This window comes from Eulemur rufifrons, chromosome 7, assembly GCF_041146395.1.
Source record: "Eulemur rufifrons isolate Redbay chromosome 7, OSU_ERuf_1, whole genome shotgun sequence".
NCBI classification, from domain to species: Eukaryota; Metazoa; Chordata; class Mammalia; order Primates; family Lemuridae; genus Eulemur; species Eulemur rufifrons.
Window position 1 is genome coordinate 137112158 of NC_090989.1, and position 27265 is coordinate 137139422.

The 27265-nt window shown below is 36.8% G+C and overlaps 1 protein-coding gene across 5 annotated transcripts in view; it reads left to right on the forward strand.

The window, feature by feature from the left end:
- The first annotated feature begins 2836 nt into the window (after positions 1-2836).
- The window catches only part of RBMS3 (RNA binding motif single stranded interacting protein 3), a 649837-nt gene continuing 625408 nt past the window's right edge, over positions 2837-27265 (forward strand). For 3 of the 5 annotated variants that reach the window (XM_069473344.1, XM_069473345.1, XM_069473347.1), the window contains exon 1: positions 3209-3524. In XM_069473344.1, the coding sequence (XP_069329445.1) occupies positions 3450-3524 (75 nt within the window). In that variant the 5' untranslated portion in view covers positions 3209-3449. Of the gene's footprint in view, positions 3525-27265 lie in introns of all 5 variants that reach the window. The other 2 variants (XM_069473343.1, XM_069473346.1) reach the window with 1 other exon arrangement.

Here is a 27265-nt window from a genome sequence, read left to right on the forward strand (position 1 = left end):
ATAGATCCCTTGTTCTACCATTAGCTATCACTTGTGTAGCTTTCCATATAAAGTCTTTACCAAGGCTTGTATGATCAGCCTTAAGGCACCTCCTCACCCTCATTTTATGGTCTCTACTCCTCACATGCTTCACTCCAGCCTCTGTGCCACGTCTTACACATTCCAAAGACATGTTTCCACTGCAGGCCTTTCTGTACTTGCTGTTTCCTCTGACTGTGATGCTCTTCTCCCAAATGCAAGCTGGTATTTATTGAGCAGATTCAACATGTTATAAGGTGTTCTATATGCTTCATGTGTTTATCTTGGTGGATTCTCATAATAACTGTATGAAATGGATAGTGACATTTGATGGCCGAAGACACTGTGGGAGATGGATTCAGCAAAGGCAAGATCAGAACCCAGGCAGTCTGGGTGGGGGCTAAGGCTTTAATGCTAAGTACTCTCACAGTACATAGCACCCAGGGCAGGGTCCACATCCTTGCTTTAATCTTAGGGTTCTTCCTTGAAGAGCATTTTCCTGACTACCTTATTTAAAGTAGAATCCCTGTGACTCTGTTTCTCTTTATTTTGTTTTATATTTCCTACAGCACTATATATCTCTGCATATTTATTTTTTTATTCCTTTGTTTACGACTCCCCCCCCAAAAAAAAGCTAGACTATAGACCATATGAAGGAAGGGCCTTATTCTGATTTATATCTGGCTATATTCCTGCACCCAGATCGGTTCTTGACCTGTGGCAAGGACTGAAATGTGCTAAAGAAAGGATATAAATTGGGTTGAAATTACTGACTTTGTTTAAAACATTTTATCCAGACATTAACTGAGCACCGTTTCGGGCTGGACTCCATGCCAGTTTTTGGAAATATAAAAGTGAACAAGAATGATGTGACCTCCTGTTTTCCCAGAGTTTAGGACATCATGGAAGAAACAAGCAGTAAACAGGCAAATAAAGTAGGACAAGCATTCTATTAGGGCAAATAGAAAGTGCCCCAATAAGTAAAGGTTTAGGGAAAGCCACTCTGAGGTGGTGGTATCCATGCTGAGACCTGCAGGACCTGCTGACGGGTAAGAGAGGTAGAGATGGCGTTGGGAGAGCAATCTGCGAAGAGGGAATGACAGAGGGTCCTGGAAGTAGATCATTTGTGTCTCAGTATAGAATGTGAGGGCCCGAGCTTAGGGTCTGAGACAGGAGCAGAAAGCAAGGACCAGCCAAGTAGTCAAGTGTCTTGAAAACTGTGGTAAAGAGTTAGGACTTTATTGTCTGAGCAATGTGATACCACTGAAGGGTTTTTAGATCAATGTGATTTTTAGCATCTGATTCAACTTACTGCCTGTAGCCAGGTAAGTTGACAGTATCTCCATTTTACAGATGGGACAACTGAGGCCCAGAAGAACACATTTAAAACATCAGCAGAGTTGATTTAATTTTCTCAATTACCATGTTGTCAGGGCTCCTAACTCTTACCCCCCCCCTCCTTCCTTCCTTCCTTCCGATTGTTATTCTTGTCAAAAGTAAAACATAAAACTATTTACCCACCATCCTTATCTTTCTCCAAGGAACACACATGCACTCACACAGTTTCCAGAAACCAGTTCTCCTCAGCGGAAGCCAGTTGCCTCAGGGGTGGTGGGGCTTGTACGTGGATGGACACCATGTGTGCATTGAGCCCGAATTCTCTGTTCTTCTTGCCTAGGAAGCTGGATTTGTACCAAGAACCTTTTATCTGAAAAGGCGACTCTGGGCTCTGGAGAACAGAGCCAACTTGACAAAGCAGAGAGGAGCTCAATATTGGTCTGCCCACGCTTTGGGCATGCGTGAGCACTCGCAGCAAAACACAGCTGGCACATCTAATTTTAGCCTCGGCCGCCTTGAAAAGGGACCCTTTAAGGAAATATATTTTCTCTGAAACAATTTGTATTATAATGTCGCAGCTGATAGACATGTCAGAATATTATCATTGATGGAGAAAAACTCTGCCAAGTAATTATGATTTTTGTTCTTTTTTTTGAGATGGTATCAGTACAGCGATTAAAGCATCAATGAATCAAAATAATCATAAAAAGAGAGACGATGCAAGAAACACTGATGTTATTTATAGAGGAGCTGATAAACCTAAGGGGCCACTTCCTTTGATTTTTACAAAATGGATGTAATGATAAGAGTTATTATTTCTGATATATTCAGTTGATCAGTCCAATCTGATGATGTATGGCTTTTTAATAATGGTCTTGAAGCAGACCCTAAAATTTCTTCAATAGTTAGCATCCTCTACTTCTTCCAGGAAGTAAAAGGTTAGTTTCTCAACCAGGTCTTACAGTCATCTGGCTTTAGTGTGTTAACAGGTTTTGAAAGCATCTGGGACACACCTTTTTCCATTTTAATGGCAAGGTTCGTTCCTCTGCCTCTTTTATTTTTCCTTTCTTCTCCTTCCTCCTTTCGTCCTCTCTTCCCTCCTGTGGTCTTCTGTGTTTTGTTTAGCAGTGTGGCTTATCTTGGAACTTGGCAAGAAAAGAAAAAAAGGCAGCTCTTGTGTGGAGTAGATGGAGGGAGGGATAAGAAATAATCCACCACCCGCATTTGAGTTCTTCAGGTTCAGTTCCAGCGGCAGCAGCGTTGCTGCAAAAATCACTTTGCTATTCGAGATAGCCAGCAGAGGGAATCGGAACTTTGCTTGCAGCAGGGGTTGAAGCAGCCTGTTTTTTTTTTTTTTCTTGGAGGAAATACTGCAGCCTTCTGGACTGCGTACGCTGCTCCCTGGAGAGGCTCTCTCGGTTCCACCCACCGGCTGGAAGGAGGGGAAGTGAATGAAAGGACAGGACAAGCCCCGAACACCATGTCACTCTGGGAGGGAGACAGCAGCAACTAAGCTGTGCAAGGTTTTTTTTTTTTTTTTTTTTCTTTTTTCTTTTCCCTTCTTTTTCTTTCTTTCTTTCTTTTTTTTTTTCTTTTCCTTCTCTCTCTCTCTCTCTCTCTTTTTTTCCTTTTTCTTTAAGGTGGGGAAAGAGACAAACAGGAGACAGGAAGCTGATCTGCAAGGATTCGGAGTTGTGCTAAAAGGACTTGATTTTTTTCCCCCCTTTACAAACGCTGGCAATTGACATCACTACAGACAGCCTGGTTAGAGAACAAACTGCCTCTTCCCAAGTGGACCCCGGCAGCTGGGGGAAGCCAGGAAAGGAGAGGCTGTGTGTGGGGTTTTTTCTACAGATCTCACTCCCCACCCTTTTTTTTTTTTTTTTTTTTTTTTTGATGTGTGTGCTTTTTGTTTTGTTTTGTTTTGTTTTTTTAAAAAAATTCTTGCTGTGTTGGAACTAGCGAGTGGTGGAGTCTCTGAAGCCTCATCAGTCATCGGGACTGTCAGGAATAGTGGTTTAAGAGGAAGCTCGGCCTGGGGCACTATACCCTGTCATCCAGTTCCCTGCCTCGGAGATAAAGATTCCAGCTACATGGGCAAACGCCTGGATCAGCCACAAATGTACCCCCAGTACACTTACTACTATCCTCATTATCTCCAAACCAAGGTATGGCTCGACCCACGGTCAGGCAATCAGCGTGGTATCGTTCTGCACTTGGGATGGGAAACAGACAGGCGTGTGAATTATTGTTTAACCCACAACCCCCGTCACCTTTTCCTGCTTCTTTGAAATTAGTAACATACCAGTGGAGTTAATGAGGCAGAGGAAGAAATAAGAAGAAAGCAGCAAACCCGGAATTGTAGCTTTCTCTTTAAGGAGAGATAATAGTTTCACTGGAGTTCAGTTCCTTTGTTGTTATTTGGCAGCATAAATGGTCCTGATATCCGAAAGTCCTTTGCAGATGGGCAGGGTTTTTAGATACGAGATCACAACAGTGATTATTAGGCACAAGAATATAATTTCAGGGGCTTTTCTGGTGAGCTGTTCTTTCTTTGTGGCTCTAAAAGGGTTTTTCCCACTGGATGGGACAGGCCAGGGTGGGGGCGACTCAAACTTTTAATCGCTGAGTCTAGAATGAAAAAAGGCTGGGGGAAGGTATAGGGCACCTACCAAAGTCTCCTAGAGTATGTTTGGGCATATTTTTATTTTTAATTTTCCTTGCATATTTTATTTTATATTGAGGATGCTAGAGACTAAATTAGGAGCTTTACGATAGATGTTTTTTACTTTTAGAAGCTCTATTTTTCTGTGTCAGCTGCCATCAGGAGGCCTGGTCCTGAAAAGAAATGAAATGTAACTGGTAATAATTGGACTTGAAGTGGTTAAATACTTTAGGCTTTATGTGTGTGTGCTCAGAGGATCGTTAGGGGCCCAGAGGCAAGCCCACGTAAGTAAGCAGTGGGCAGTGCCAACCCTGAACTTCATCCTGCAGTTAAGACATGAAAGACTCTCAGGTGTAAAATCACTGCTCCAACTTGTCAATTAAATTGGATTTGATTTGAAGGAAAAAATGTTGGTAGAGTTACCTCCTTGAGTGCATGGATGATATTATTTCGTATTGCATTAGCCAGAGTCCACCGTCTTGATAAATAAATATGCTGAAAGTGAACAAGGCATGCCTGAATGATCTGTGCTGTCACCAGGACTCCTGATATGATTAGGGTTTGGTAATTCATGCTGTAGTTATCTCTCATTTATTCTGTCTCATCAAACAATGCCTATTTGTAAAACAGACTGGGCAACAGACTTTTAGTATTATGTTAAAGGTTGTTGCTTTTTTTCTTTTTCAATTGCTCTACCATCCGATCCACCTTACCCCTCCAAGGTCGACTCACATTGCTTTTTGCCTTTGTGAGCATTTAGTTTGTGCTGCTGCTGCTTAAATAGACTAGCCCTCCTCTTCAGTGCCTTGAGTTTTAACTCTTTGGGGGACTGGGTAGAGAATACTGCCTGCCTTTTCTCAAGGAAATGGCAAAGCAAGGACAAGTTAAAAAGAGGAAATTTATGGTCATTTCTCATCCCCCAAAGAAAAAAAAATAATAAACTCGAGGGTTGTATGAGAAATATCAGACATTCCATCCCTTTTACTCATTTGGCTAAATTTTTCCAAATGTTTCAAAAATCACGCTTTGTTTTTGGTCCTTGTTTTCTACTATGGTGTATATTCAGACAAGAAACTTTAGATTGAAATTAATGAAATAATTGTTTTTCTGCTTGAGATTTCTTTTAACCTATTACTAGCAGGAAATAATGAAAACTGTACACAGCGCCTCAAAGACACAGGGTGCTGGATGAGCTACACTAGTAGAAACCGTGTGTGTATGTGCGTGTGTGTGTGTGTGTGTGTGTGTGTATGTGTGTGATGAGAGTAAAGAGGGAAAGCGGAGAGTCTGAAAAATACAGAGTTTTAAAAAATATGTTTTGGGGTCCTATGTAGTTTCGTGTTGTATGGACAGGCAGCATCTGGATCTTATTACTTTCGAGCTAGCCAACACCATCAACTTCTGGAACATTTTTAAAGAATTTAGATCCATTAGGCGTCCTAAGCTGATATTCTGATAATCAGATCAAGGTAGGAGGGAATAGAAGATCAGTTACCTTGGCTATCAAGGTAGTTCATATTGATTATTATGGTGTAAAATTTTGACAGTGCTATGAAGTTGTTGAATATTGTTACGGTGGCTCTGAAATGACAGACAATAACAACATTCCTGGAAGCTGAAGATGTGAAAACATACCCTGTTTCAAAATTTGGGTGCAGAGGGAATGGGATGAAGGGTCAATATGCAATTATATTTTAAAGTGTGGAGACTTTCTGACAGAGTTAATACTGTACAATGAAGCACTCTCATACCCCAGTGTAACAGAACAACTGGGTCATTTCCACATCACTCTTTGCCACTTTACACCTATATCTCAAAGTATAATTTATAATAATTTTAAAGAAAGTACATGCTTCTTATATTTATTTGATAAGCCTGGGTGGAATTCATAAAATCTACTGTTTGAGGCTTGACTGGTAGTTATAATCCAATTTTAAAATCATAGCTATTTAAAATGATGCTGATACGTAAATAATATTTACATTTGGTAAAAATAGAATACTATAGTAGAGAGAAATCATCTTCTGGTGAGATGATATCTTAAATTGTTCTCTAAATTCAGGTGATTCCCCCTCAATCCACAAGAGCTATTTGCTGACATTAGTTTTGGGGGTAAAATCTTCATGGAGTTTTAAAGAATTGAAATGTTTATTATTGTTATCTTTCAGAAAATGCAGAGGTTGAACTCTCATTCTACTTAAATATGCATAGTGTTAGATACAGCTGCTATTTTCCCATGATAAAACAAAATGAAAATGGGATTTTTAAAATAAATGCAAATGTTTTCCTTTCTCTCAATGCATATTAAAGTTTTAGAGGAACTTGTGACACTTCTTGCCTTTTCTACTCCTATTATGTCCCATTATATTAGAAGAAAACTCTCAACTTTGCTTCTTAAAAATAATAGAAATAAGATATTTATGCTCTATTCCTTTAGATAATTTTCCACACATTTAAAATGTTTTACATTAGAAAAATGTACATGTAAGTTAAATAAGATGAAAATCCAGTGGTTGACTTGCAGCTATAATTTGTAGCAATGTTATAGTATGCTCCCTTTTCCACACCTCATATCTTAAAAGTTGTCATTTAATAATTTTCTTTTTGACCAGTTTCTCTCATACCAAAAGAAGCAATTTTAAGAAGGAACATTGCTTGTCCTTCAGGAATAATGAAGAAATCTTAGTGACATGTTATATAATATTTAAATAAGAAACATGGCTGGATTGAAAAAAATGTTTACAAAGCAAATTTGCTGTTTGGAAGGACATTTAGAATAATCAACAAATTTTGGAGAAAAGGGGCTCAAAAATAGTTCCTTAGCTTAATGACAAAATACAAAATGATGTTTGATTAGTTGTGACCTAACATTTTTCCAGTATTTTGTTACAACCCTTTCAAAAAAACCAACCTGTAGTTGTTGGATTATGACATCCCAGATGAATTGCATTCTGAATTTGAAGTATTTTGGGGGTTTTCTTGGAAAAAAAAATCAAATTACTTTAACTAGAAAAGCCAAAAAGACTAAAACATGGTCACAGCATGATGAATTGATGTTTTGCAGTTGAGAAATAGATATTTCTCTCACATATAATATTTGGAAAACTTTAGTCATCTTCCTAAAACTTAAAAAATCACCCAAGCACACACAGCAAGTTTCTCCTTTCTTCCTTTTCCGCACCCTTACTAGTGCACTGTGTTCCTACCAATCCAGTGCACAGTTTCTAATCACGTTGCTCTTATATCTGTTTGCTGCATTCTCTTCTTTGGCCATCTGGCTCCCCAGAAGGTCCTGAAGAAAGGGCTTCAAACTAGGGAACCCTAAGAGGGTTTCTCTGGCTGGTGGTACTGAGATTGTGTTCAGCGCCTGGTGTGGAGAAGGGGTCAGGTGTAAGGAGTAATTCATCAACTACACACTGATTTCAGGCTGAATATTCAACCATCTGCAGCCTGGACTGCCGCCCGGCCCTAAAAGTCTAGCTGGAGCTCGGTTGATTGTGCCATAGAAAGAGCAAACACTTGAGAACACAAGGAGTGAGTAGTAGGCAAAGGAAGAGAGAGTCCTGTGGGGCAAAGGATATTCTTAAAGATGTGAATGTACAGACCCTTCAAAAGCAAAACAAAACAACCACTGAACACACTCCTTATATATGAAAATGTAGAAAATCTTGCATAGGGAGGGAATGAGTTTAGAATTTCCTTAGTACTTCCTGCCTCAGATTTGCATTGATAGCCAGAGTTGGTAACTTGCCAGTTGTTTTAAGACAGCCTTGAAAACTCCCAAGTTCTGTTTTCCTTTGAAAGCCTGAAACATACAAAACTGGTTTTCTAAAAATCTTCCAGGGATAGAATTTTTAGGTACAACTCCAAATATTTTCTTTCACTTCAGGGGGTAATGGGATAGCATGAAACTATGATAAATCTTGTCTCATTTTAGAATGTATAGAGATGTAATTGGTTTTAAATAAGAGAAAAATAGAAACGAGAGGCTACTCTCTCTTTTTAGTTTTTTTTTTTCTTCTTTACTAACCCAAATCCTTATTTTCAGTGGGATTGGACACAGTTCCAAGGCATTTTTTGCAGTCTTTTCTATAATGTAGTCATACTTTTAACAACACTAAGTTTGGTGCCTACTTAAATGGAGTAGAAATGTTAAAAATTCACATTCTTTCTCCAGAATAAATCTAAACTTGGGGAAACACCATGTATATGTCTTTTAACAGAATCTTCCTAAAATATTTTCCTTTCACTTTTTCTCAATTTGGAAAACATAACAGAATTATAACACAAAATTATTTCCATGAAGTAATAAAACTTGTTTGAGGGCTGAGGGTAGGGGCGATTTGCAGAAAAAGGGATGTCAAAATGAAGGGAGGAGGCAAGTTCATTCCAGGTCTTTCTGGCTTCAGGAATTCTGGAAAGCTTCATTTTTGCACTAATATGATTTTACACAATTCTTTTTGACATTATCAGTCTTTTTGGCAGAGAGCGGGCTCGGTCACAATTATGCCTATGCCAAATTCTTAAAAAACCAGTCTTTTCCCTTAAAAGAAAACTTTTTTAATGTCAAACTTTTTATTCAGAGTAAATGGTTGATGTTTATTCAAAATTGGCTTTGAGTACTACATTAAAATTGTTTTGTAACAGTCTCATAAGCCACAGCTGTATGTGATTAAATAGTGTAATATCAAAAGCATGTGAGAATAGACGTTTTTATGCTATAGCTGTTGTGCAGCAAGAGTGCAGATGGAACTAAAGGGAAACCAAGAGCAAAAATGTATTCATGTGGTATAATATGTGTTGAGGATATGTGTTCCTATTTTTTGCAATAGTGGGAAAATGTTGAACTATTTCGGATGTTCTTTAAAAATATGCTTTCTGAAAATGGAAACACAGATAATATGATTTTTTAAAATATGGAGTGGATAATGCCCCTTAATTAAGAAACTCATAGGTATGGAGTGGGTCTGAAACCAATGCAAGTGGAAGGATCTAAATTACTCTCATAGAACACACATTTGAAAAGCAAAAGTGAATTTCTCATTTCTGCATTGAAATTATAAATATTTTTCTTCTTTGTTTTTGGCTACTTTATTTTATGGAACTATTGTGAGAAAATCTTCAGGCCATTTATTCCTAAAGAAAAGAGTAAAAGGTAATAAGGATCAGTAGTAACTCAACAGATGGCAAAGTAAACAGCAGTATATTTCTTTTTAAAGATGTTTGGAAATATGATATTCAACTTCATATAAATATTGCTCTTTTCTTGACAGTGTTAAAAATCATAAAGTTACACAAGGACATACAACTTTTGCTTCCATTTTTTTTTTTTTTAAGCAGGGATGTTACAGTAAAGCAGTTTCTGCTTTTTATGGGATGCTTTAACTACAGTATTTTTGAAGTGATATTTATTCATGAAAACTATAATCTTTAGCTTTCTAGAGATAATAAATTTATAGGATTAAAGTACTAGTAAGTCCTGTAGATTTATTATAATAAATAAAATAAATACTAATAGATTTATAGAATTTATTAATAAGTGATTGTTTTCAGGGCCTTGAAAATGCCTGTAGAGTTGGCTATTGGTTTTCAGATTTCAGATTTTAGACACTAAAAAGTAATTTTAAAAAGAAAAAGAAAAGAAGGGTGGACAGAGGTGAGGTGAATGTGGTTTTGTTTTGTTTCTAATTTTTCTTTAAGTTGATTTTGGCAGAGAATTTGTTCATGTTTAAAATTTTTGCTTTTTCCATATAGGTTTATTTATCTGGAATTATATACCATGCAGAATCAGATATATGAACCAAGTTTTGGTGATTCAAAACTTCGGTCTCTAACAGATAGCAAATTTTAAGTGCATGACAATAAAATATAAGACATGGATTTTGTTTTTTTGGTGGGAGGGATTCTCTGATTTATATGTCAATACATTGGTTTCTAGGTCAAGTTCATTCACTAAGATCCCTTCCAGGTTTCACATCTGTGACTCTCACATTGAGATAGCTGAGCCTGCTTTGGTGTATTAGTGGTATTGGGAGGTGACCTCGATCTTGTACCATTCATGAGTTTTCCTTTGGTTCCCTAATGCTTTCTACAGAGCAGATCAAATGCTGCTTTGCTGGCTCTCCGGTAATTTGACAAATTTAACTGTCTGTATCCTTCACTGCATCTAAATCCAGTGCACCAAAAGAAACACATCCATCACTTGGGAGTGGGTGGAGAGCAGTTCCCACGGGTAGGACAAAATGACAGGCATCATTTAATCATTATCATTGCAGCTTTGTTATGGTGGTTAAAGTTTTTTCTTTTGAGTAGGTAAAATTAGGGCTTATCTAGAGACTTAATAGTGATATTGTGATGCTTTGCTATTCCTCATTTAACTTCCTTTCTAAAGGTGATGAAAGAGCTAAATGGTTATACATGTGTTTGGCTAAACCAGCTGAGGTAACAAAGGAAACTAAGATTGCCACATTAGGATACTGACAACCTTAATTTCAGGAATGAAAATAGGACTCAATGGAAATACAGAAATAGCAATTGATAGATGAAATATTATTTTGAATGGATGCAAACCCTACAAATTTGCAAAACCTACAAATCTCTGAATGTCAGAATAGTGGCCTTGAACACATGGTAACAAAATAGTGTAGTTATTCTAGGATATGGTATTGTAGGCAGGAAATAATAACTTCTCAAAGACATAAATAAGAACATTATCTTTCCTCCTTTTTCTTGCTTGATACCTTTATTGTTTCCCAGAAAGCCCCTGTTAATCTAATTGATGAAAGTAAATGACATATAATATCCCATTTTAAATGATTTGTTATTTAAGCTTTAAAAATCACACATTATTTTTATATAACTTAATGCATAAATTGCTCTTACGCTCGTGGCAATAATGTGTGTATTTGGAGTGTGAGACAAGGACATAATCCTTTGGGAAAATTTGTTTGTGCCCATACTAATCTGTGTGTTCATTTATTCATTTGTGAAATAGGTACAATGACCCCAGCTTCAACAATACATTACAGTGGCATCTGCTATGGGAGGTATGAATTTGCTGAGCTGTTCAGAGAAGAGCAGTCTATAAATAAGCAGCAATGTTATCATTTCTGAAGCCTCACTGCATGTTTTTATTTACTTTATTACAGTCTCAGCTTTGATGGGGGAAGTCTGTCAGTTTAAAACAGAAAAGAGTTTAGGAGCTCCCCAAATGTGTGAACAGCCATTTCTATTTGCTGGAGCATAACCCTTTACCATAAAACCATTAAAAATCATATGTAGAAACATATTTAATGATGGGGAAGAGTTTACAATACATAAAATAGTTAAAGCAGGTAACTATGCTCCCAATATTATAAAAGCATAAAGAATACAAATACATACCTATAAAAAGGCTTAAAGGAAATACATTAAATTCTCAAGGGGAAAAAAAGAAAGTCAGTGGAATGCTGAATTTTGTTTTATGAACAATAAATGTAAAAACTAGACTAGACTACATACTCAGTCAAGGTAACCCTGACAGCACCTTTTCTTGTTATGTGTAGAGTAAGAGATAATAGGAGAAAAATAAGTGTAACAATGTATTAAATATTGATAGTAATCGTTTTAGGAGCTGATTTTTAAATTTGTCTTAGAATTACCTTTCCTATTATTATACTGTGGAGTTAAGAAATTGGTATATATTACATTCAATATGCTCGATACAGATGTTCTTTTTGTTATCCCATTCTTAACTGATAATTTTCAAGCTGCATATAGATTATGTACAGAATTTAATGAGGAGTTTTGAGACATCTTACTGTTTTTTAATCTTGTATAATGCTGTTTAACTTAGTCACATTTGCTGATTGATGACATTTAAAAACAAAAGAAAACAGGAAACAAAATACTAACTATCTGGTTTTCTGAAACTGGTTAATATATCTTAAAAATTTTCTTATGTATGTGAGCCATATTTGAAGCTATTGTTGATGTCTGGAAATTCTCATGTTGCTCCTTTTTAAATGTATCAATCACATAAATTGGATGGTGGTGCCTCAAATATAACTTAAATCTAAATAACTTAGAATTCAAGCACACATATTTTTTAAATACCAAATAGTTTTGAGTAGATGAAGTATTTGAAGAAGTATATAAGAAATTTGGGGTAATTTTGGTGACAAGCATTTTCAGATAATTCATCTCATCTCCATGTTTATTTAAAATTTTAGAGATTGTTTTTGGGATCCCCAACAAATAAACATACGGCATGCTTATGATGTTTAATTCTTACTGAAAGATGAGAAAACCACATTTTATTTTCTTTGACTTGGTGCTAGTCCCTTGGAGGGTTGTGGCAAGCCCAAGATTAGCCTTGGTCTCAGCTTTTGGCCGTTAGCATGGCTTCTCATCCATTGCCATGTACACCAATCCAGACTACACCTCTAGAACTAAGAATATTGCATTTTTAATCTAAGGTAGGCAGGGAATCCTGAAAATAATAAAATTCTGATTCTTTTTCTTAATTTATTCCAAAAAATTAACCACTTCCTTTAAACATCATTATTCACTTGTTTAGGACAATTAATTTGGCTTCATGTTAGCAATGGCTTCATTTTATGATTTGTTCTTATTCTGTTTAACTTAGTTGGTAATCTGGAAAAACACAAGAATAAGCCAACAGAGATAGATCAATGAACATGGAAGAATTTTTCTTCAAGTTTTATGACTTGCTTTAACAATGGGAGAAGTTCAGGGTCATTTTAAAGCCTACATATTTGTTAGACACTTTTTAAGGCCTCCATCCCACATCCATATAAACATATTAAAGTGTGCTAACATGCCACATGAGATTTGCTGTTTTTGCAATAAAAGATTGAAAGAACTTTTATAATTTTGCTCCTGAAACTCTCTGAAATGAAATCCATGTTCATTTAATTTAGGTGTTTCTATGAATTTGGGGCCATCATTGTGCATATGTGAGTGTTCTTGCAAAATGAAAAAAATCGAATCTACAAATCTTTTTGAGGTGCAAAGAGATTATCAGAAGACTAAGTGGAACACTGAATAAAGAGTGTTATGTTTTTTGATATGCAAATAAATGCTAATTAATTTTGATTTTGCAGTTTTTAAAGTTTAGAGGCAATACATTTTTCACCAGTGTTTTTGTGGGTCCTTAACATGGCCTTTTGGCATTTAAGATATCTCTGTATTTTAGTAATCCCACATTTCCGGGGAGGGACATGTGGTAGAACAGCACAGTGTATTGGAAAATGTCATTAACATTCTTTGGCTAAAATATCTCAAAAGCAGACACATTGGATTGACCTTTGGCAGTGAGAGCAACTGGGAGTTCCAGGTCTGGGTGCCAGGTTCACAGAATTTTTTGTCTCATAATTGGCGAAATTGTTTACTAGAGACACAGCTTGAGTGCAACAGGTGTTTCCCTGGGCCCCCAGCTTAGGGGCACAGGCAGAAGGCAAATCAGTGGCATGATGCTTATTCTGTGGCATAATCTTTCTAAATTCTTCTGTCTCAAAATAGTGTCATGGATTTTTTATATGTATTAAAACTGCCACCTCCTCTTGTGCCCCAGTTCCCATGGTTATTCACCCAGTATAACGTCTCTTGGCGTCCAGAAGTCTTTCTCTGCCCTGGGGAATATATGTGCCTCTTAAAGAACACATGTCTCTACACCCCAACCAGACCCACCATCACACTCAAAAACGATTGGACACTGTGAAGATAGTGCTTTCCTAGCCCTCAGCCAGGAGTGATGGCTTCCTTCATTTTCATTCTTATCCCAGTATTACAAGAAAATCAGGACCCCAAGTGCAGACATGGCCATCCTCTCCCATCTTGTTCAGGAAGAGTATTTTTCTCTCTCTAGCTTCATATATATCCTCATACCTGAAAATACACTCCTGCCCTCTATCCTGGAGGGAGAAGTCTCTCATAATCACCCCATGTTTTAGTTCTTTATCTAATTGCTTGATTTTTCTTTCCAGCCCTCTAGCCAGGTCTCACTGAATTTCATCAGCAAATTCAATGAATCAGCTTTAATTGTCTCTCATGCATATAAAACACGCACACACACACACACACACACACACACACACTCCTGAAAACTATAAGAATTATTTTAATGGTTCTGATTTTCTCCGAGGCTAAATGACCATGGAGAAATATAAAGGAGCAAAGTAGGCTTAGGGAGACACATACTTGTTGTTTCTAGTTATAATAAAAATTTTTTGCTGCTACTTGGTAGCACAAAGGGTGAGTCTCACCAAAATAGGGGTGACTAATGTTTTTCACTTTCTTTCAAAAGAGTAGTGTCTTTCCATTATCTGAGACACATAGACAGTATATTATGCAAGTTAAATATCTACTCTCTTTTTTCCTGTTATTCTTGATAGCATCTTTTAGAAATCTTGTTGATTGATTGATTCTAATTTTCCCAAATAATTTCATAATAGTTCTTTAAACTGTGGAGAGTCTAATGATCCTCAAAGCTTTTAGTGATGAGGCTGTCAATACCAGGGTAGAAAAAAAATGAAAAGGTGACAGTTAAACAACTATAATTTAACCAGTGATTTATGAGAAACACCAAGAAAGATAAAACAAAGAGAAGAAGAAACAGAAAATGAACTATAAAGAAAAGGTAAAGGTATCAGGTCTTAATCTACTTTTTAATGTTTCTGGAATTTGATAACTTGTTTTCCTTTCCAAAGGCAAAATATATGAGCTATTTGGCAAGGAAAAAGATAGTTTACAAATAGAAGAACTATCTTTGGGAAAAACTTTAATATGAATATACAACTTGATGTGGAGGAGTCATGTGGTTTTTTGGCATCTTATGAAGACAATGCTTATGTGGACGATTAGTGCTTTGTTTTGGTTTTTCACATGTTGCAGCACACAGTAATACCTAGTAATTGCTTTTGTTGTTTTGATTTACGCATCATTAGTTCTCAAGGAGGACCTGGATAAAAGCCTTATTGATGCTTTTGATTGGAAACAACATTAGTTTGAAACCAGCAAAGCTATATTGGCATGAGAACCACACAATGCAAATTGCTAATTAAACAACAGTGATGTTTGAGAGCCACTACTGTGCCTGGGGACTCAAGGAGAGGGTCAATTGAGGATGTGTGTGCAGTTGTGCTTATTCACTCTGGACTCTCAGCACAAGCACATATTAGAGGGGTGGAGCCTGATGAAAGAATACCTAGATTTCAGCATGGTCCAAAAGACTAGCTATTACTGTTGTTATTATTCATGGTCCCTCTTTTCTGCCAAGTGTATTATACTCATTCTCCATCCTTATTCCATTTAGGATGGCTGTCTGAGGTTGATCTTACATTGTATCTTCTGCATCTCCCTGCCTTTCCTGGAATGTCTTTCCTAGGGGTAATTATTTGATTTCTGTATAATAGCTTCCACTTCCCTCACTCTTTCCTGCTTACTCCCTCTTCTCCTATTCTCAAGTTTTCTGCTATGGATTTGCCTTCTTTGCCTCCCTCCTCTATGATCTTTAACTTCTGCTTCCTTCTTTTTGTTCTCTCAGCTATCAGTCTTTTCCTGTCTTTTTATTTTTAATTATTCCTTTTGGGTTTTTTTCCCCATTTCTGTTCAAGATAGAGTGAGTTTGGATTTTGACTTTTTCCCTTCTTTGTGTGACTGTAAATTTATTTTCAGCTTTTAAAACATACGTATACTCTTTAGAATAATATTTGTTTAAGAGTTAGTCGATGAACAATCTGAGGATTAGGTCTACAGTGTTCATCTTTGAATGCCCTACAATCTGATGAAGACTGAGGTCATAAGAAAATGTTTTCAGAATGAATTAATATATCTTGTATATTAGTCCATTAAGAAAAGGCAATGCTTTCTTAAAACAGAGTTGCTTAATGTAATCTTCACTTCTATGATTCTTTATGTCAAAAGGCATTCTGTGTAGCAGAAATAAATCTTAGGAAAGTATCTCCCTTTATGTGTCCAGATGGATGCAACCTCTTGGCACCTTTACCTTTTCTCCTGAAACATGTGGGTCACTTGGCTAGGAACCCTAGGGCTGTTGGCTGGAGTTGGGTTACATTCCTAGCTGATGGGACACACCATGAAGCAGAAGGTGAGTTAAGTTAGAAACCGAAATAGGGAAAAAAAGAAAGAAAAGAAACTGCCATAGTGCTACATTCCAGGATGCTGGCAAGAGAGTCAAGACATGTGCAGACTCAGTCAGGGGCAGAGTGGATTTCAAAGACAGACTAAGTAGCCAGGATTTGGAACTGGGGGTTGAGAGTAAGCAAGTAGGCCAGAACTAAATGGTAGTAGTGGTGGTTTGGAGAAGCAATTCCTGAGCAATTGCCAAGAATATCAGCCTTTATATGTGGCTTCCTTTCATGGGTTGGCAGAAAGTTAGACATATCAGGATAGAACTTAGCTTAAAGAGCTAGAAGATAGGCTGAATCTTAGGCCCATCTTTTTGTCAATTTTGCTTACTCAAATTGAGTAAAATAGTCATTTATTAACCATGCATGCCGTATGCCTATCCACAATACCCAGATGGTTTCTTAACTCAGAATTTTGAAAAGACTTCAAGGATCAGGTGAGAATGACAAATTTCTCATTGTGAAAGGAAAACCCTGCAGTTTCCCTATGCAGTTGATTAAGGAGGTATAAATACATGTCTAAACTAATGCAAGATGGAATTCTGATATAAACCTCAAAGCCTTCCTCACTAAGGAATATATGAAAACAGTAACCCAGTTGTGGCTAAGAGAACAAACTATGATTTTGGTTTGGACTTCTCTTGATTTTTCCAAGTTGTAATGAATCTCTTGTGTTTGTTCTGTGATTTTTTTTCTCTATCATATTTTTTATTGCATTGAGGTCCTTATCCTATTTGCAGAAAATACAGTTTCTATAATTCCTCAAAATATAGTAAATTTTTCTATTGCAAAGTAATACATACTTTGTGTATCCAGGGAAACAATTCAAAGTACATGATAAAAATGTTAGTAATCACCCTCAACACATGATACAGGTCATCAAGAACTCTCTGAAATATCCAATATTAATAGCTAGGTATGTGTCCTCCTACAGCATTCTCTATGCTCTTGCAAACATGAAATCAGACCTATAATGCATAAGATCAAACTGAACAGGTTAACTACCTTTTTCAATGGCAGAAATACTTTATAGAGTCTCACCAGGTCATCAGATCTTTCTGTTTCTTATTGTCAGGGTAATTGTTCCTACTGTGTTTATGCAAGTGTTGCCCATTGGTGGGCATGTATTTTATTGTCACTATTTTGCCACTATGAATAATGCTATGATACATATTCAAGGTACTCATGATTTAAATACTGAAAATTGAATCTATATTCTTTAATCAGGTTTACTTCTTTTACAACACTGAAAATTGCCTTGATGGGCTTCTTATTACACAAGAATTGATATCTCTTCTTCAATTCCTAACCTTAAGATTCTGTGCCCCGCATGATTGTCCTTCCCCTTTGTGTTTTGGTGAAAGGGTTATATTTTGCTCCTTTTGGTAAGAAGATGAACTTCCTAATTGGAAGTTCAAACTGAAAGGGAATGCTCATATTTGACAGAACCACGAATGTCTCATTTCCTTTGTGATACCATCATGGATCCCAACAGGTGCTTGGGGTCAGTAATTCTACTAGTCCATTGTTCCACATCCATTTCTGTGGGATGCCCCTGTGTTCCAGGTCAATTTCCTCTGTCTGCCAACTCACATACAAAGTTGAAAGGGCAGCAGTGGGCAAGGACCAACTTTAAGCAGCCCAAATCTTCCTAATAGTTTTGGAAGCCCACTGAAAGACTTCTGTACTACAGCAAATATTTTTTTCCAAAGAGTTTGGGAATCAGAATTTTTCCTTATATATTACTATCTTGGGACATGCACAATTGCATTTTTTTTGGTAACCCTCATCTGCTGAACTTGTTTGCTGCTACTGGACCAATGTTAAGTAATGTTATCATGTATCAATTGAACTAGTTAAAGTGACTCTGGTCAATCTAATTAACCTAGGCTAAATCTGATTTTATTTTTTTCCCCTGTATTTTTCCTGTTTCTCACTTTTAATTCTAATTTTGATTAAGATCAGAACATGGCAATAAAAATTATAATATAAAAGTTTACCTACTGAAGGTGCTATGCTAGGAGGATGTGGAAATATCTACTCCCTAAAATCTGTCTGGAAGGCAGTAGATCATAAAGCCTCAACAGTTTGCTTCTGGTATGAGAAAAGTTAAAGAAAATGTATTTCTAATAACACTTTATTCTCTTTATATATTCACATTTTACAGAATTAATCACACTTTTCAAAGTGTGATGGCCAAGTCTCACACACTTTGGAAATCCAGGGAGTCTTTCCTTACCAAAGACCTGCAAAGATATCCTTTTCTGTCTTTTACTTTGATATGTGTGAGATGGAGGTAGGCAACTTGGTTCAACGCAGTAGCCAAATTTGCATTTCCTCTTTTTATAAATGGAAGACTATTTTTTACCCATGCTTAAAAATTATTAGTATATAATACTTAAAGTACAAGTAGAAACATTTTAACAAAGTCTGGGCGAGGAATTCAGTAATCAGAAGTGAAAACAGTAGTTTGGTTGAGTGAGAGCACTCTGTGCAAGATAGAGTGAAAGTTCTGGGAGGCCTGGTTTTTGATTCTATAATTTGCTTTAATACATTTCCCCAGGGTTTCCTTACTTTAATATTTCAGTTTCTTGTCATTTCTTCCCATCACAAGAATATTTAGTTATTTGATAAGAATGTCTTGGAGATCAATATTAGACTAAGTAATGTGTTTCAATGTTCTGCAAAGAATGCCAACATATTAACATATTGTGAAAGTGATAAAATATAAATAAGAATCATTAACTCAAAGAGATTGTTGTTAGTGGTAATGGTAAGGAGAGGGCGATTGAAAAGCTTGAAATTGACTTGATACATGAATATAATGGAGCATAGATCCTTATGCTCGCTCAGATCAATGCTATTCATTGAAACATTTTTTTGCACTTCCATTATGTTCTCCAGCATCCATCTCTGCAATCAGCTGGACTGAAATCATATAGAGATTTGCCTTCAATATTTCTCATACTTCTTACATGAATTTTTTTATTGTCTTGTTTTGAAAAGCTGTGCAAGTCTGTCTCAGCACTGTATAGAAAACTCACCCTGTAGTCTGAAATGAATATATTGGAAAATTGTCTGGTTTTTACATTGCTATATTTCACAATACTTGCACTTTCCTTATTTAAGTTTCCAGGATTCCTTTTGTACCCTAGAGTAAATAAATTAGAGGGGAGAAAAGGTGTCATTTTCTTGCAGGCAGCTTACAGAGTGTCAGCTCGTGCTTCCCCAGAGTGAAACCTCATGTTTAAAAATGCTGTGAGTGAGGCCAGCCCTAGCCCTGGGTGTGGTATTAGGTTTTAACTAGATAGTTCCCCAGACTATTCATTGGGAAATGAGGGACTTGAGTTTCATTTTAGTTTCTCCAGCTTAGCATTGAGCTTTCAAGTATCCTTCAAACTTGCTCACATTTAGCATTGCTAAACGTATATTTTACCCTTTTGTTAATATACCTCCAATTACCATGGCTGCCCTCATCAAGCTCTTCATGCTCAAAACTCAAGGGCCATCTCAAAGGTCTTCAAGCTGTGTGATCCTTAACCCCTGCCCTGGCATGTGGTGGGTGCTTAATAAATATCAATTGACTAAATCATTGGTCTTCATGGAAGTTACTGTTCCATAGCCTGAACTCTAATAACTCTTACTGATACTTTGGGGGCCCTTAGACAATTTTTCCTTCCCTTTGGTATATCCTGTTAGCTCCCAGAGAGTAGAATCCTTCTCTGCTCCATCTTTCTATTGCCCCGCAGATCTCACAGCACTGGCTTGTGCATAGTCAGTGCCAGTCAATAGCTACTGAATAAAGAATGGATGGTCTCATTCCCTAAACATGCTTTAATGGAGTTCATAATCTTCAGGAAACTTTAATAAAACCTACTCCATACTTATCTGTGCTTCCCTTATAGTTTGCTTTATTCCTTTTTAATAATTCAAAATGATATTTTATGTTCAGCTCCAAAGATACGCATATAAAAGCTAGGAAAAAAATATTAAGATAAAATTCTCCTCAAGGTGTTTGGCACTTTTCCGTAAAATATTCTCTGTCTTCTTGCGTACTTAACTTGTGTGTTTACTCACAAGTCATCATTGACTTAATAAAAAAAAATGCATCTCAGTACATCTACCTTTTGCCACCCTTTTGCATATATCTGTATGATGATATTTTGTAAAAAAAATAAAATAAAAAAATAAAATTTTTCAGTGTTTGTACAATGTTTAATTGTAATATCTTGCAGTCCAGTACTATGTTCACTCATTTTGTATCCTGTATTTATTAAGAAGGGGTTGGTACTTGGAATATTATAATGTGAAATAAAGTGGATCCATGTTTCTGGAGCTCTCCCTTAGGTCAACACTGCATGGGGTGGTTTGAACAAGGCAGAGGAGGTTATGACAAGATTTTTGCCCCTCAGAAGTTGTTAATTTATTTTAGAAAACAGAGATGACTCATGGGAAAAAAAGAGAGTAATTAAATGCTAGGTCATATAACTTTGACTTAAATTGAGGAGAAAGGGCAAGGACTGTTTGAGCAAGTAGACCCTTGAAGGGAGAAGACGACAGTTTTGGGTCAGGCTTGAGATGGGCAAAAGATTTGGGTATTTGGCAGACTGGTTAAATCAGAGAAAGAAGGAAGGTTATTTCTGCTGGAACAAGAGAAGAAGCATAACACAGACATGAGACTGGAATTGGAAGGGAGACGGGATAGAGAGAAAACAGAATTAGCTGGAATAAAGGATTAGTCGGAGAGGCTCTACGTTTGATAGGTGCAGAAACTACTGAAAGGCTTTAAGAGGTCAGAAAAAAAGTGAATACTTTTTAAATCTTTGTGCAGGGAGTGGTTTTATAAGTTTCATTCAAAAGACATGAGCATAAATACAAATGTTATGTTTTAAATTATTTATTCTTTTAATGAAATTCCTAGATTTTGACTAAAGGACTAGGATTGCCCCTCCACATTTGTGGGCTCTACCAACCATGGGCTCCACGACCTGAAGCTGCCACCAACCACGGGTTCCACTGACTGCAGTGGAAAATATTTGAAAACATAGAATAAAAAATAACGATATAATAATAAAAGCAATGCAAATAAAAAATGTAGTATAGCAACTATTTACCTCACATTTACATTGTATTAGGTATTATAAGTAATCTAGAGATGATTTAAAGGATATGGGATGATGTGTGTGGGTTATATGTTAATACTATGCCATTTCATAATATATAAGGGACTTGAATATCCTCACATTTTGGTACCTGAGGGTGAGTCCTGGAAACAATCCCGCATGGATACTGAGGAACAACTGTTTTTATAAATCTTCATATAGCAAAATACCTACCCTAATGAAAAATAAAAAAGCAAACAAAATACTCCTGTAAAAAAGGCTTGTAGCATATATGACAAAAGTTTCATACCCTTGTTACAAAATTTGCCTCTACAACTCTGTAGGAAAAAAGGGAGGAATAATTCCAATAATAAAAGGGACAAGAATTTATAAGTGAAAAAATAGAAATAGCTGCCAAGCCCTCAAAAGTATAAGTCACTAAGAATCAAAGAAAGGGTAACTAACAAAAGAGTTAGCTATTATTTTCACCTGCAAGGATTTATAGATTTAAACATTTCCTAACCACTAGGGTTGACTGAGATATAGGAAGACAGCCACTCCTACTCATTATGCATCCTCAGGGGAATATTGCTGAATAAGTGGATTTGGAATCTTAATTTGAAAGAATGTATCCAAGGCTTTAAATATATACATGCCGCGTTATACAGCAAGACCAATTCTAGAAATGTTTGCAAAGGGGTTAAAGTATGTATGCACAAAGATGCTTATTGCAGCACTGCTTTTAACAGAGCAGATTATAAGCAATCTAAATGTCCATCAATAGGGAATAGATTAAATAAATGATGGTATGTTTACAAAGAACCACTATACAGCCATGAAATCAATGAATATGGAATAATGATTGGGGAAAATACCATATTGATAGATTTTAAAACGTTGTAAGACAGTTTTATAATATGATTCCAAACCTGTCTTTAAAATCTCTCTCTGTGTTGTGTGTGTGTAAGTGTGCATGTTTATGCTTGTATCTGTATTTGTTCCTATAAAAATATAGGAAAGGTTTTGTCTGGGTTTTTGGAGTTGCATGCATTTTTTTTAATGCTTTTGAATATGAATTAATGGTCATTGCAAATAATTAACTTTGAAAATTAAGTTGTTTCTAAACTAAATAAATTAATTAATTAAGAGGAAGCCAAGTAAAGAAGTAAGGATCTTGATGCAGTTAGTAGAAGGGAGCCATTGCGAGTTGTTTAGTTGAAAGAGAAGTAACATACATAGAAAGTGCTTTGATTGATTTCTAGTGATTTACAAGATATAACGTGGCAGAAATGTAAGATTTAGGAAATCAAACTAAACCTGAGGAAACATAGATAGGAAAGCACAGAATATATGGGACCAGACAAAGGCCAATGTTTGGTAGATGACACTAAGCCTGGAGAAATGGAGCCTGTGACCATTCTGAAAATAAAGATGATGGTCCAGTTTTAAACATGTGAATTTTGGGATAACAATGGGACACCCAGATTAAGACGTGCTCTAGACTAGTGGAAAAAGAAAACTCAAGCATACTCTGAATCCAATGCCCCCCAAAAGAGATTTAGGTATTATCTCCATTTAGGTGACATTTGAAGTGATAAGTATGAATGAGATTACCAAAAGTGAGGATAAAGTGACAATTGCAGAGAGGGATAACTTGTCTGAAAACTGTAACAAGAGGCCTTTCCTCTCCTCCTATTCTATCTGTGCTATGCTTTTCTTTATGATCGTTGAAGATTGTTCCCAGAGTGACAAGACTCATGTTAAGAAAAGAGTAACCAGCAAGAGTATTTGAGTGATAAACCTCAGAAAGTTTGCAAAACTTGTCTAGCAGAAACTTAACCCATCTTAAAGTCTGAACCATTCTTTTCTAGGTTTTCATTTTATCCTTACATACAATTGCCCCAACATTCACTTCCTATTTTGTTCTAATGATCCTTTTGAGTGGATCTACCCAGTTTTGAAAAGTTTTCTTCAGAAAGAAGGAGAGAATTGGGCATATTTCATTTGTTTACTTGTTTGAATGACTTTTTTGTTTGTTGCTTTTTGTTTGTTCTTCTTGAATGGCCAATTGACTTTCTTCTGTGGGATTTCTTTCTCACGTATTTTAGGGCATTTGTTCTCAAATTTTAGCATGCATAACAATCCTCTGGAGGACTAGTTGAAACATTGGCTCATGTTGCTTTCTTATAGAAATTCTGACTCAATAGGTTTGGGATGGGGCCTGAGAACTATTTCTCATGATCTCCTAAGAGACGCTGCTGCTGCTGATCTCTAACCACAGGTGGAATAGGAATTCCATGTTCAAGGAAACATGACTGTGAAGCCCATTTGCATTTTCACTTAGCCCCTTTATACAAAGGCATATTCAACTTCATCACCAAGTATAATGTTGAAAATTATTGATGGTGCTACTTTCTGATTGCTATTATACACAATATAGCCATTTATCCAGATCTTAATTTGTCTGTAATTTAAATAATTAATTTTTTAATGGCTTGCTCTTCCTGGCTCTGACTTTGGTGCCTTCAGACTTTCATTGTATAATTGGAAAGAGATTTAATGGGGAGCGCAGTGAGCTGTCCCCAGGATCTTGGCCAAAAAAAAAAAAGTTTGTGTTCTGAGAGTTAAATGAACTGATTTTATCCGTACATGCTGAAAAATAATATTTATCCAGGTGTATATGAATATCTAGTATAATCAGTGATTTTTAAGTATACTACAGGAGGAACTGACAGTTGGGTAGATGTGTGCTGTCCTGGCCAAGGAAGAGTAAATTTGAGTCCCAAAGTCCAAACATTTTTGTAAGTAGAGAGTTCTCTGCTATATAGCTGGTATGCTTCATTAGGCTGCAACCTGGTCTGGGGATAAATATTCTTGTTTGTCCATTTCCTTGTCTTTTCATTGCATTTTATCAGCAAACTCCTTATGTTTTTACTTCTATGAAATGTGAATATGCTGATTATAAAGGGATGTTTTCTGTTGTATATTGAGAAATTAGTCTTCTGGTTTATACATTAGTCTCATGCGAATTCACTTAGGATGAGCCTGTCTCCAGGATTCTAATGATCTCAGTGTGTGTTGAAAAGTCCAGTTCCTAAATTTGCAGCGATGGGAGAACAACCATGGACCACCATAAATTCACAAGAGAGCCAAAGGGTGGGTCCTCTGAACAGCCAACAGCCATGCCTCAATGGAAACTCGTTTGCTTTTCTGAGCACTTTACCGACTGTTTATTTGTTCATTCACTAGGAAGCAGAGCTATAGAATTTTATAAAAGTGAAAGGAACTTTAAAATCATCAGGGCCAGCCCTTTCGTTTTGAAGTTGAGGCCACAACCTTCTATTGGAGTCTGACTATCTCATGAACCTGGCAATTGAAATGATTCAAAAGGCTGGGTTCACTGTTCAGAAATATTTCACAATGTTGTTTCTCTTTTGTGATGTCTTATTCTGAAGCGTGATGCTTGACATTGGGTTCAGATGTTAGAGTGAGAATCCATCAAACCTTAACCCTGAGGCCCCTTTCTTAACTTTAATTTAAGAATCACATTTCTGCATTATAAAACCTGTCTATTTTGCTTACCTTTACAAGTAAATTTTCCTTTCAATGAATTTCCCTTTTTAACCTTTGTAGCACAGGATGACACTTGATAAAAACCACAAAGAATAAGTGCTATTGAGATGAATACATTATTAAGAACATATCAGAGGGAAAGATATACCTCAGAGAACCAAATAAGGTTGAATGGATGGTGGACTTACTGCATTAATAGACACTAAACATGCATCCACATATTCATTAGTTAGTAAAGGAGAATAGAGAAACTTTTTTTTCTTTTCATAGAGAACTCAGTATTTGTTTGCTTTTATGCATAGTCTGTTATGATGGAAGGAAAGGGATCATAAAATCTTGATCCTAATCATTTACTATCATTTTGAGGTTTTAATTTTTTTTTCTTCTCTAAAAGTTTTGTGTGTAAGGATTAGGGATAATGTGTGCAATTTTCCCAGTAGATGGTACTTGGTACATACTTGAGTAATGGTAGTTATGCAGTATGTTCTAAGTTAACCTGATATTTAGTATGGGTGGTAAGATTGAGCAAAGATGGATATAGAAGCACTGAGAAAATATATCTGGACTCCCCACTTTTTAGCTCCGCCTCTGCCTTCTTGGGCTTTTCACATTTGGATTCACTTATATCACAATCCTGCTGGCAAAGGCCTGCTCCAATCTTGACTGACTCGAGGAGGGCTATTACAGCTCTAATCTTACCACGTAGAAGATCCCAGAAATAAACTAGCCACCCAAGTATGGGAATGTGTTAATCTGATCACAAGTACCAGCAATGCCCTGGCACGCTCCACAAGACCATCCCGAGGTAACTGTGTTGCCCTTGAGTTTTCATAGAACTGCATTTCCCCCTTAGTCCTGAGTCACCTGTCATTCCACCCAATATGACAATTTGCCTTGTGCTCTGTGCTCTATTTCGTGGTGGACTCTGAGTCCTCAGCATTTTGCATACCCATCCTCTTCCTCCTAAATGAAATCTAGTCCCTCGTTGAACCTTCCCTTCATCCCCAAATTTCCATATATGGCTCTTCACCAACTTGACTGTCTTTGCTTGGCTTTTCCACTATCCTAATATATATCTTCAGTGTCTGCTTTTTGAAACATCATCTGATTTTGCACTTTAGAAACCATGCTTACCAACCGCCAACCTGGTCCCTGCTCAGCTCTGTGACCTCATCTCCTACTACTCTTCCCCTCACCCTTTCATATTCCAGCCACGCTGGCCTTCTGCCTGTTGCTCCAACATGCTGAGACTTTTCTACCTTTCCAGCCCCAGGACCTTGGCAAGAGCTTCCTTGATTCCCCCCACCCTCAGCCAGTTTTAACATAAATGAATTCTTCCTGTTTTTCAGATCTCACATTAAATGCCTTTGCTGACCAGCTAGTTTAAAAAAAGATCCCAGTCAATCTCCATTGTTTCACCATATTTTAATTCCTTGCAATGCACACAGTTCTTATTGTCACTGGATAATTTTCTCATGTATTTTCTTATTTGTTTACTATCTGCTTTCCCTATTAAAATGTAAACTGTATGGGAACAGGTATCTGATTTTATGCTGTATCCCCAGAGCCCAGAACAATGGATGACAACTAGTAGCTGCTCAATAAATATTTGTTGAGTGAGTAACCAGCTGCCCCTCAGATTTATGTCTGTATCTGGATCCGTTCTCGCAGTTCCTATGCCAGAATGTATGCCAAGCTAGTGATTCCTTTGTCTCTGATAACAAAAAATAAATCTACTCACCTCAGATATATTGTGCAGCTTCATTTGCTCACCTCTTGCAGCCAGGGAGACATTGATAATTGGAGGCCATGCCCACCACAGCCTTGGGCTTCTCGTAGTGTTCCAGGAGGCATCATAAGTTTACCTGAGCATGAAATCAAAATGACTTGCCTATCTTTGATCCTTAAAGTTGTTTCTGGATTTCCATTCTACAAGAATTGGATCGATGGCACCTGCAGTGAATTATCCACATTTTTCTTTTAAGTAATGTGATTTTCCAGAGGAAATTATTAGAGAAAATTTGCTCTTCATTTTAAAAACAGATGAAGGAAGTTATCAAAATAGTAAACTATAGAGATTCAGAGTTTCGGTCCCACCAATTCAGCAGTTGCACAGTGGTGGGAAGGGAGAATGAACTTCAACAGACCAGGGCACGTTCATCAGTTGTTCCAAAAACACGTGAAGAAACAATAGCAGAGGTGCATGCACACTCCCATGCCCATCTGTTGACACATCTTTCTTTTCTCTTCTCTTGGATCTTTAGAAAATCTCTGTTCTGCATGGTGTGGATATCTGATTTTGCAAGTGGAGCATCTATTCTCCCTTGTTTTCACAATTACACCCTAGATTTCTTATCTCCCATTGGATATAGTTCAGGTTCAATCGGTTTATCAAAGGGCAGGACATTTGGACACAAGGC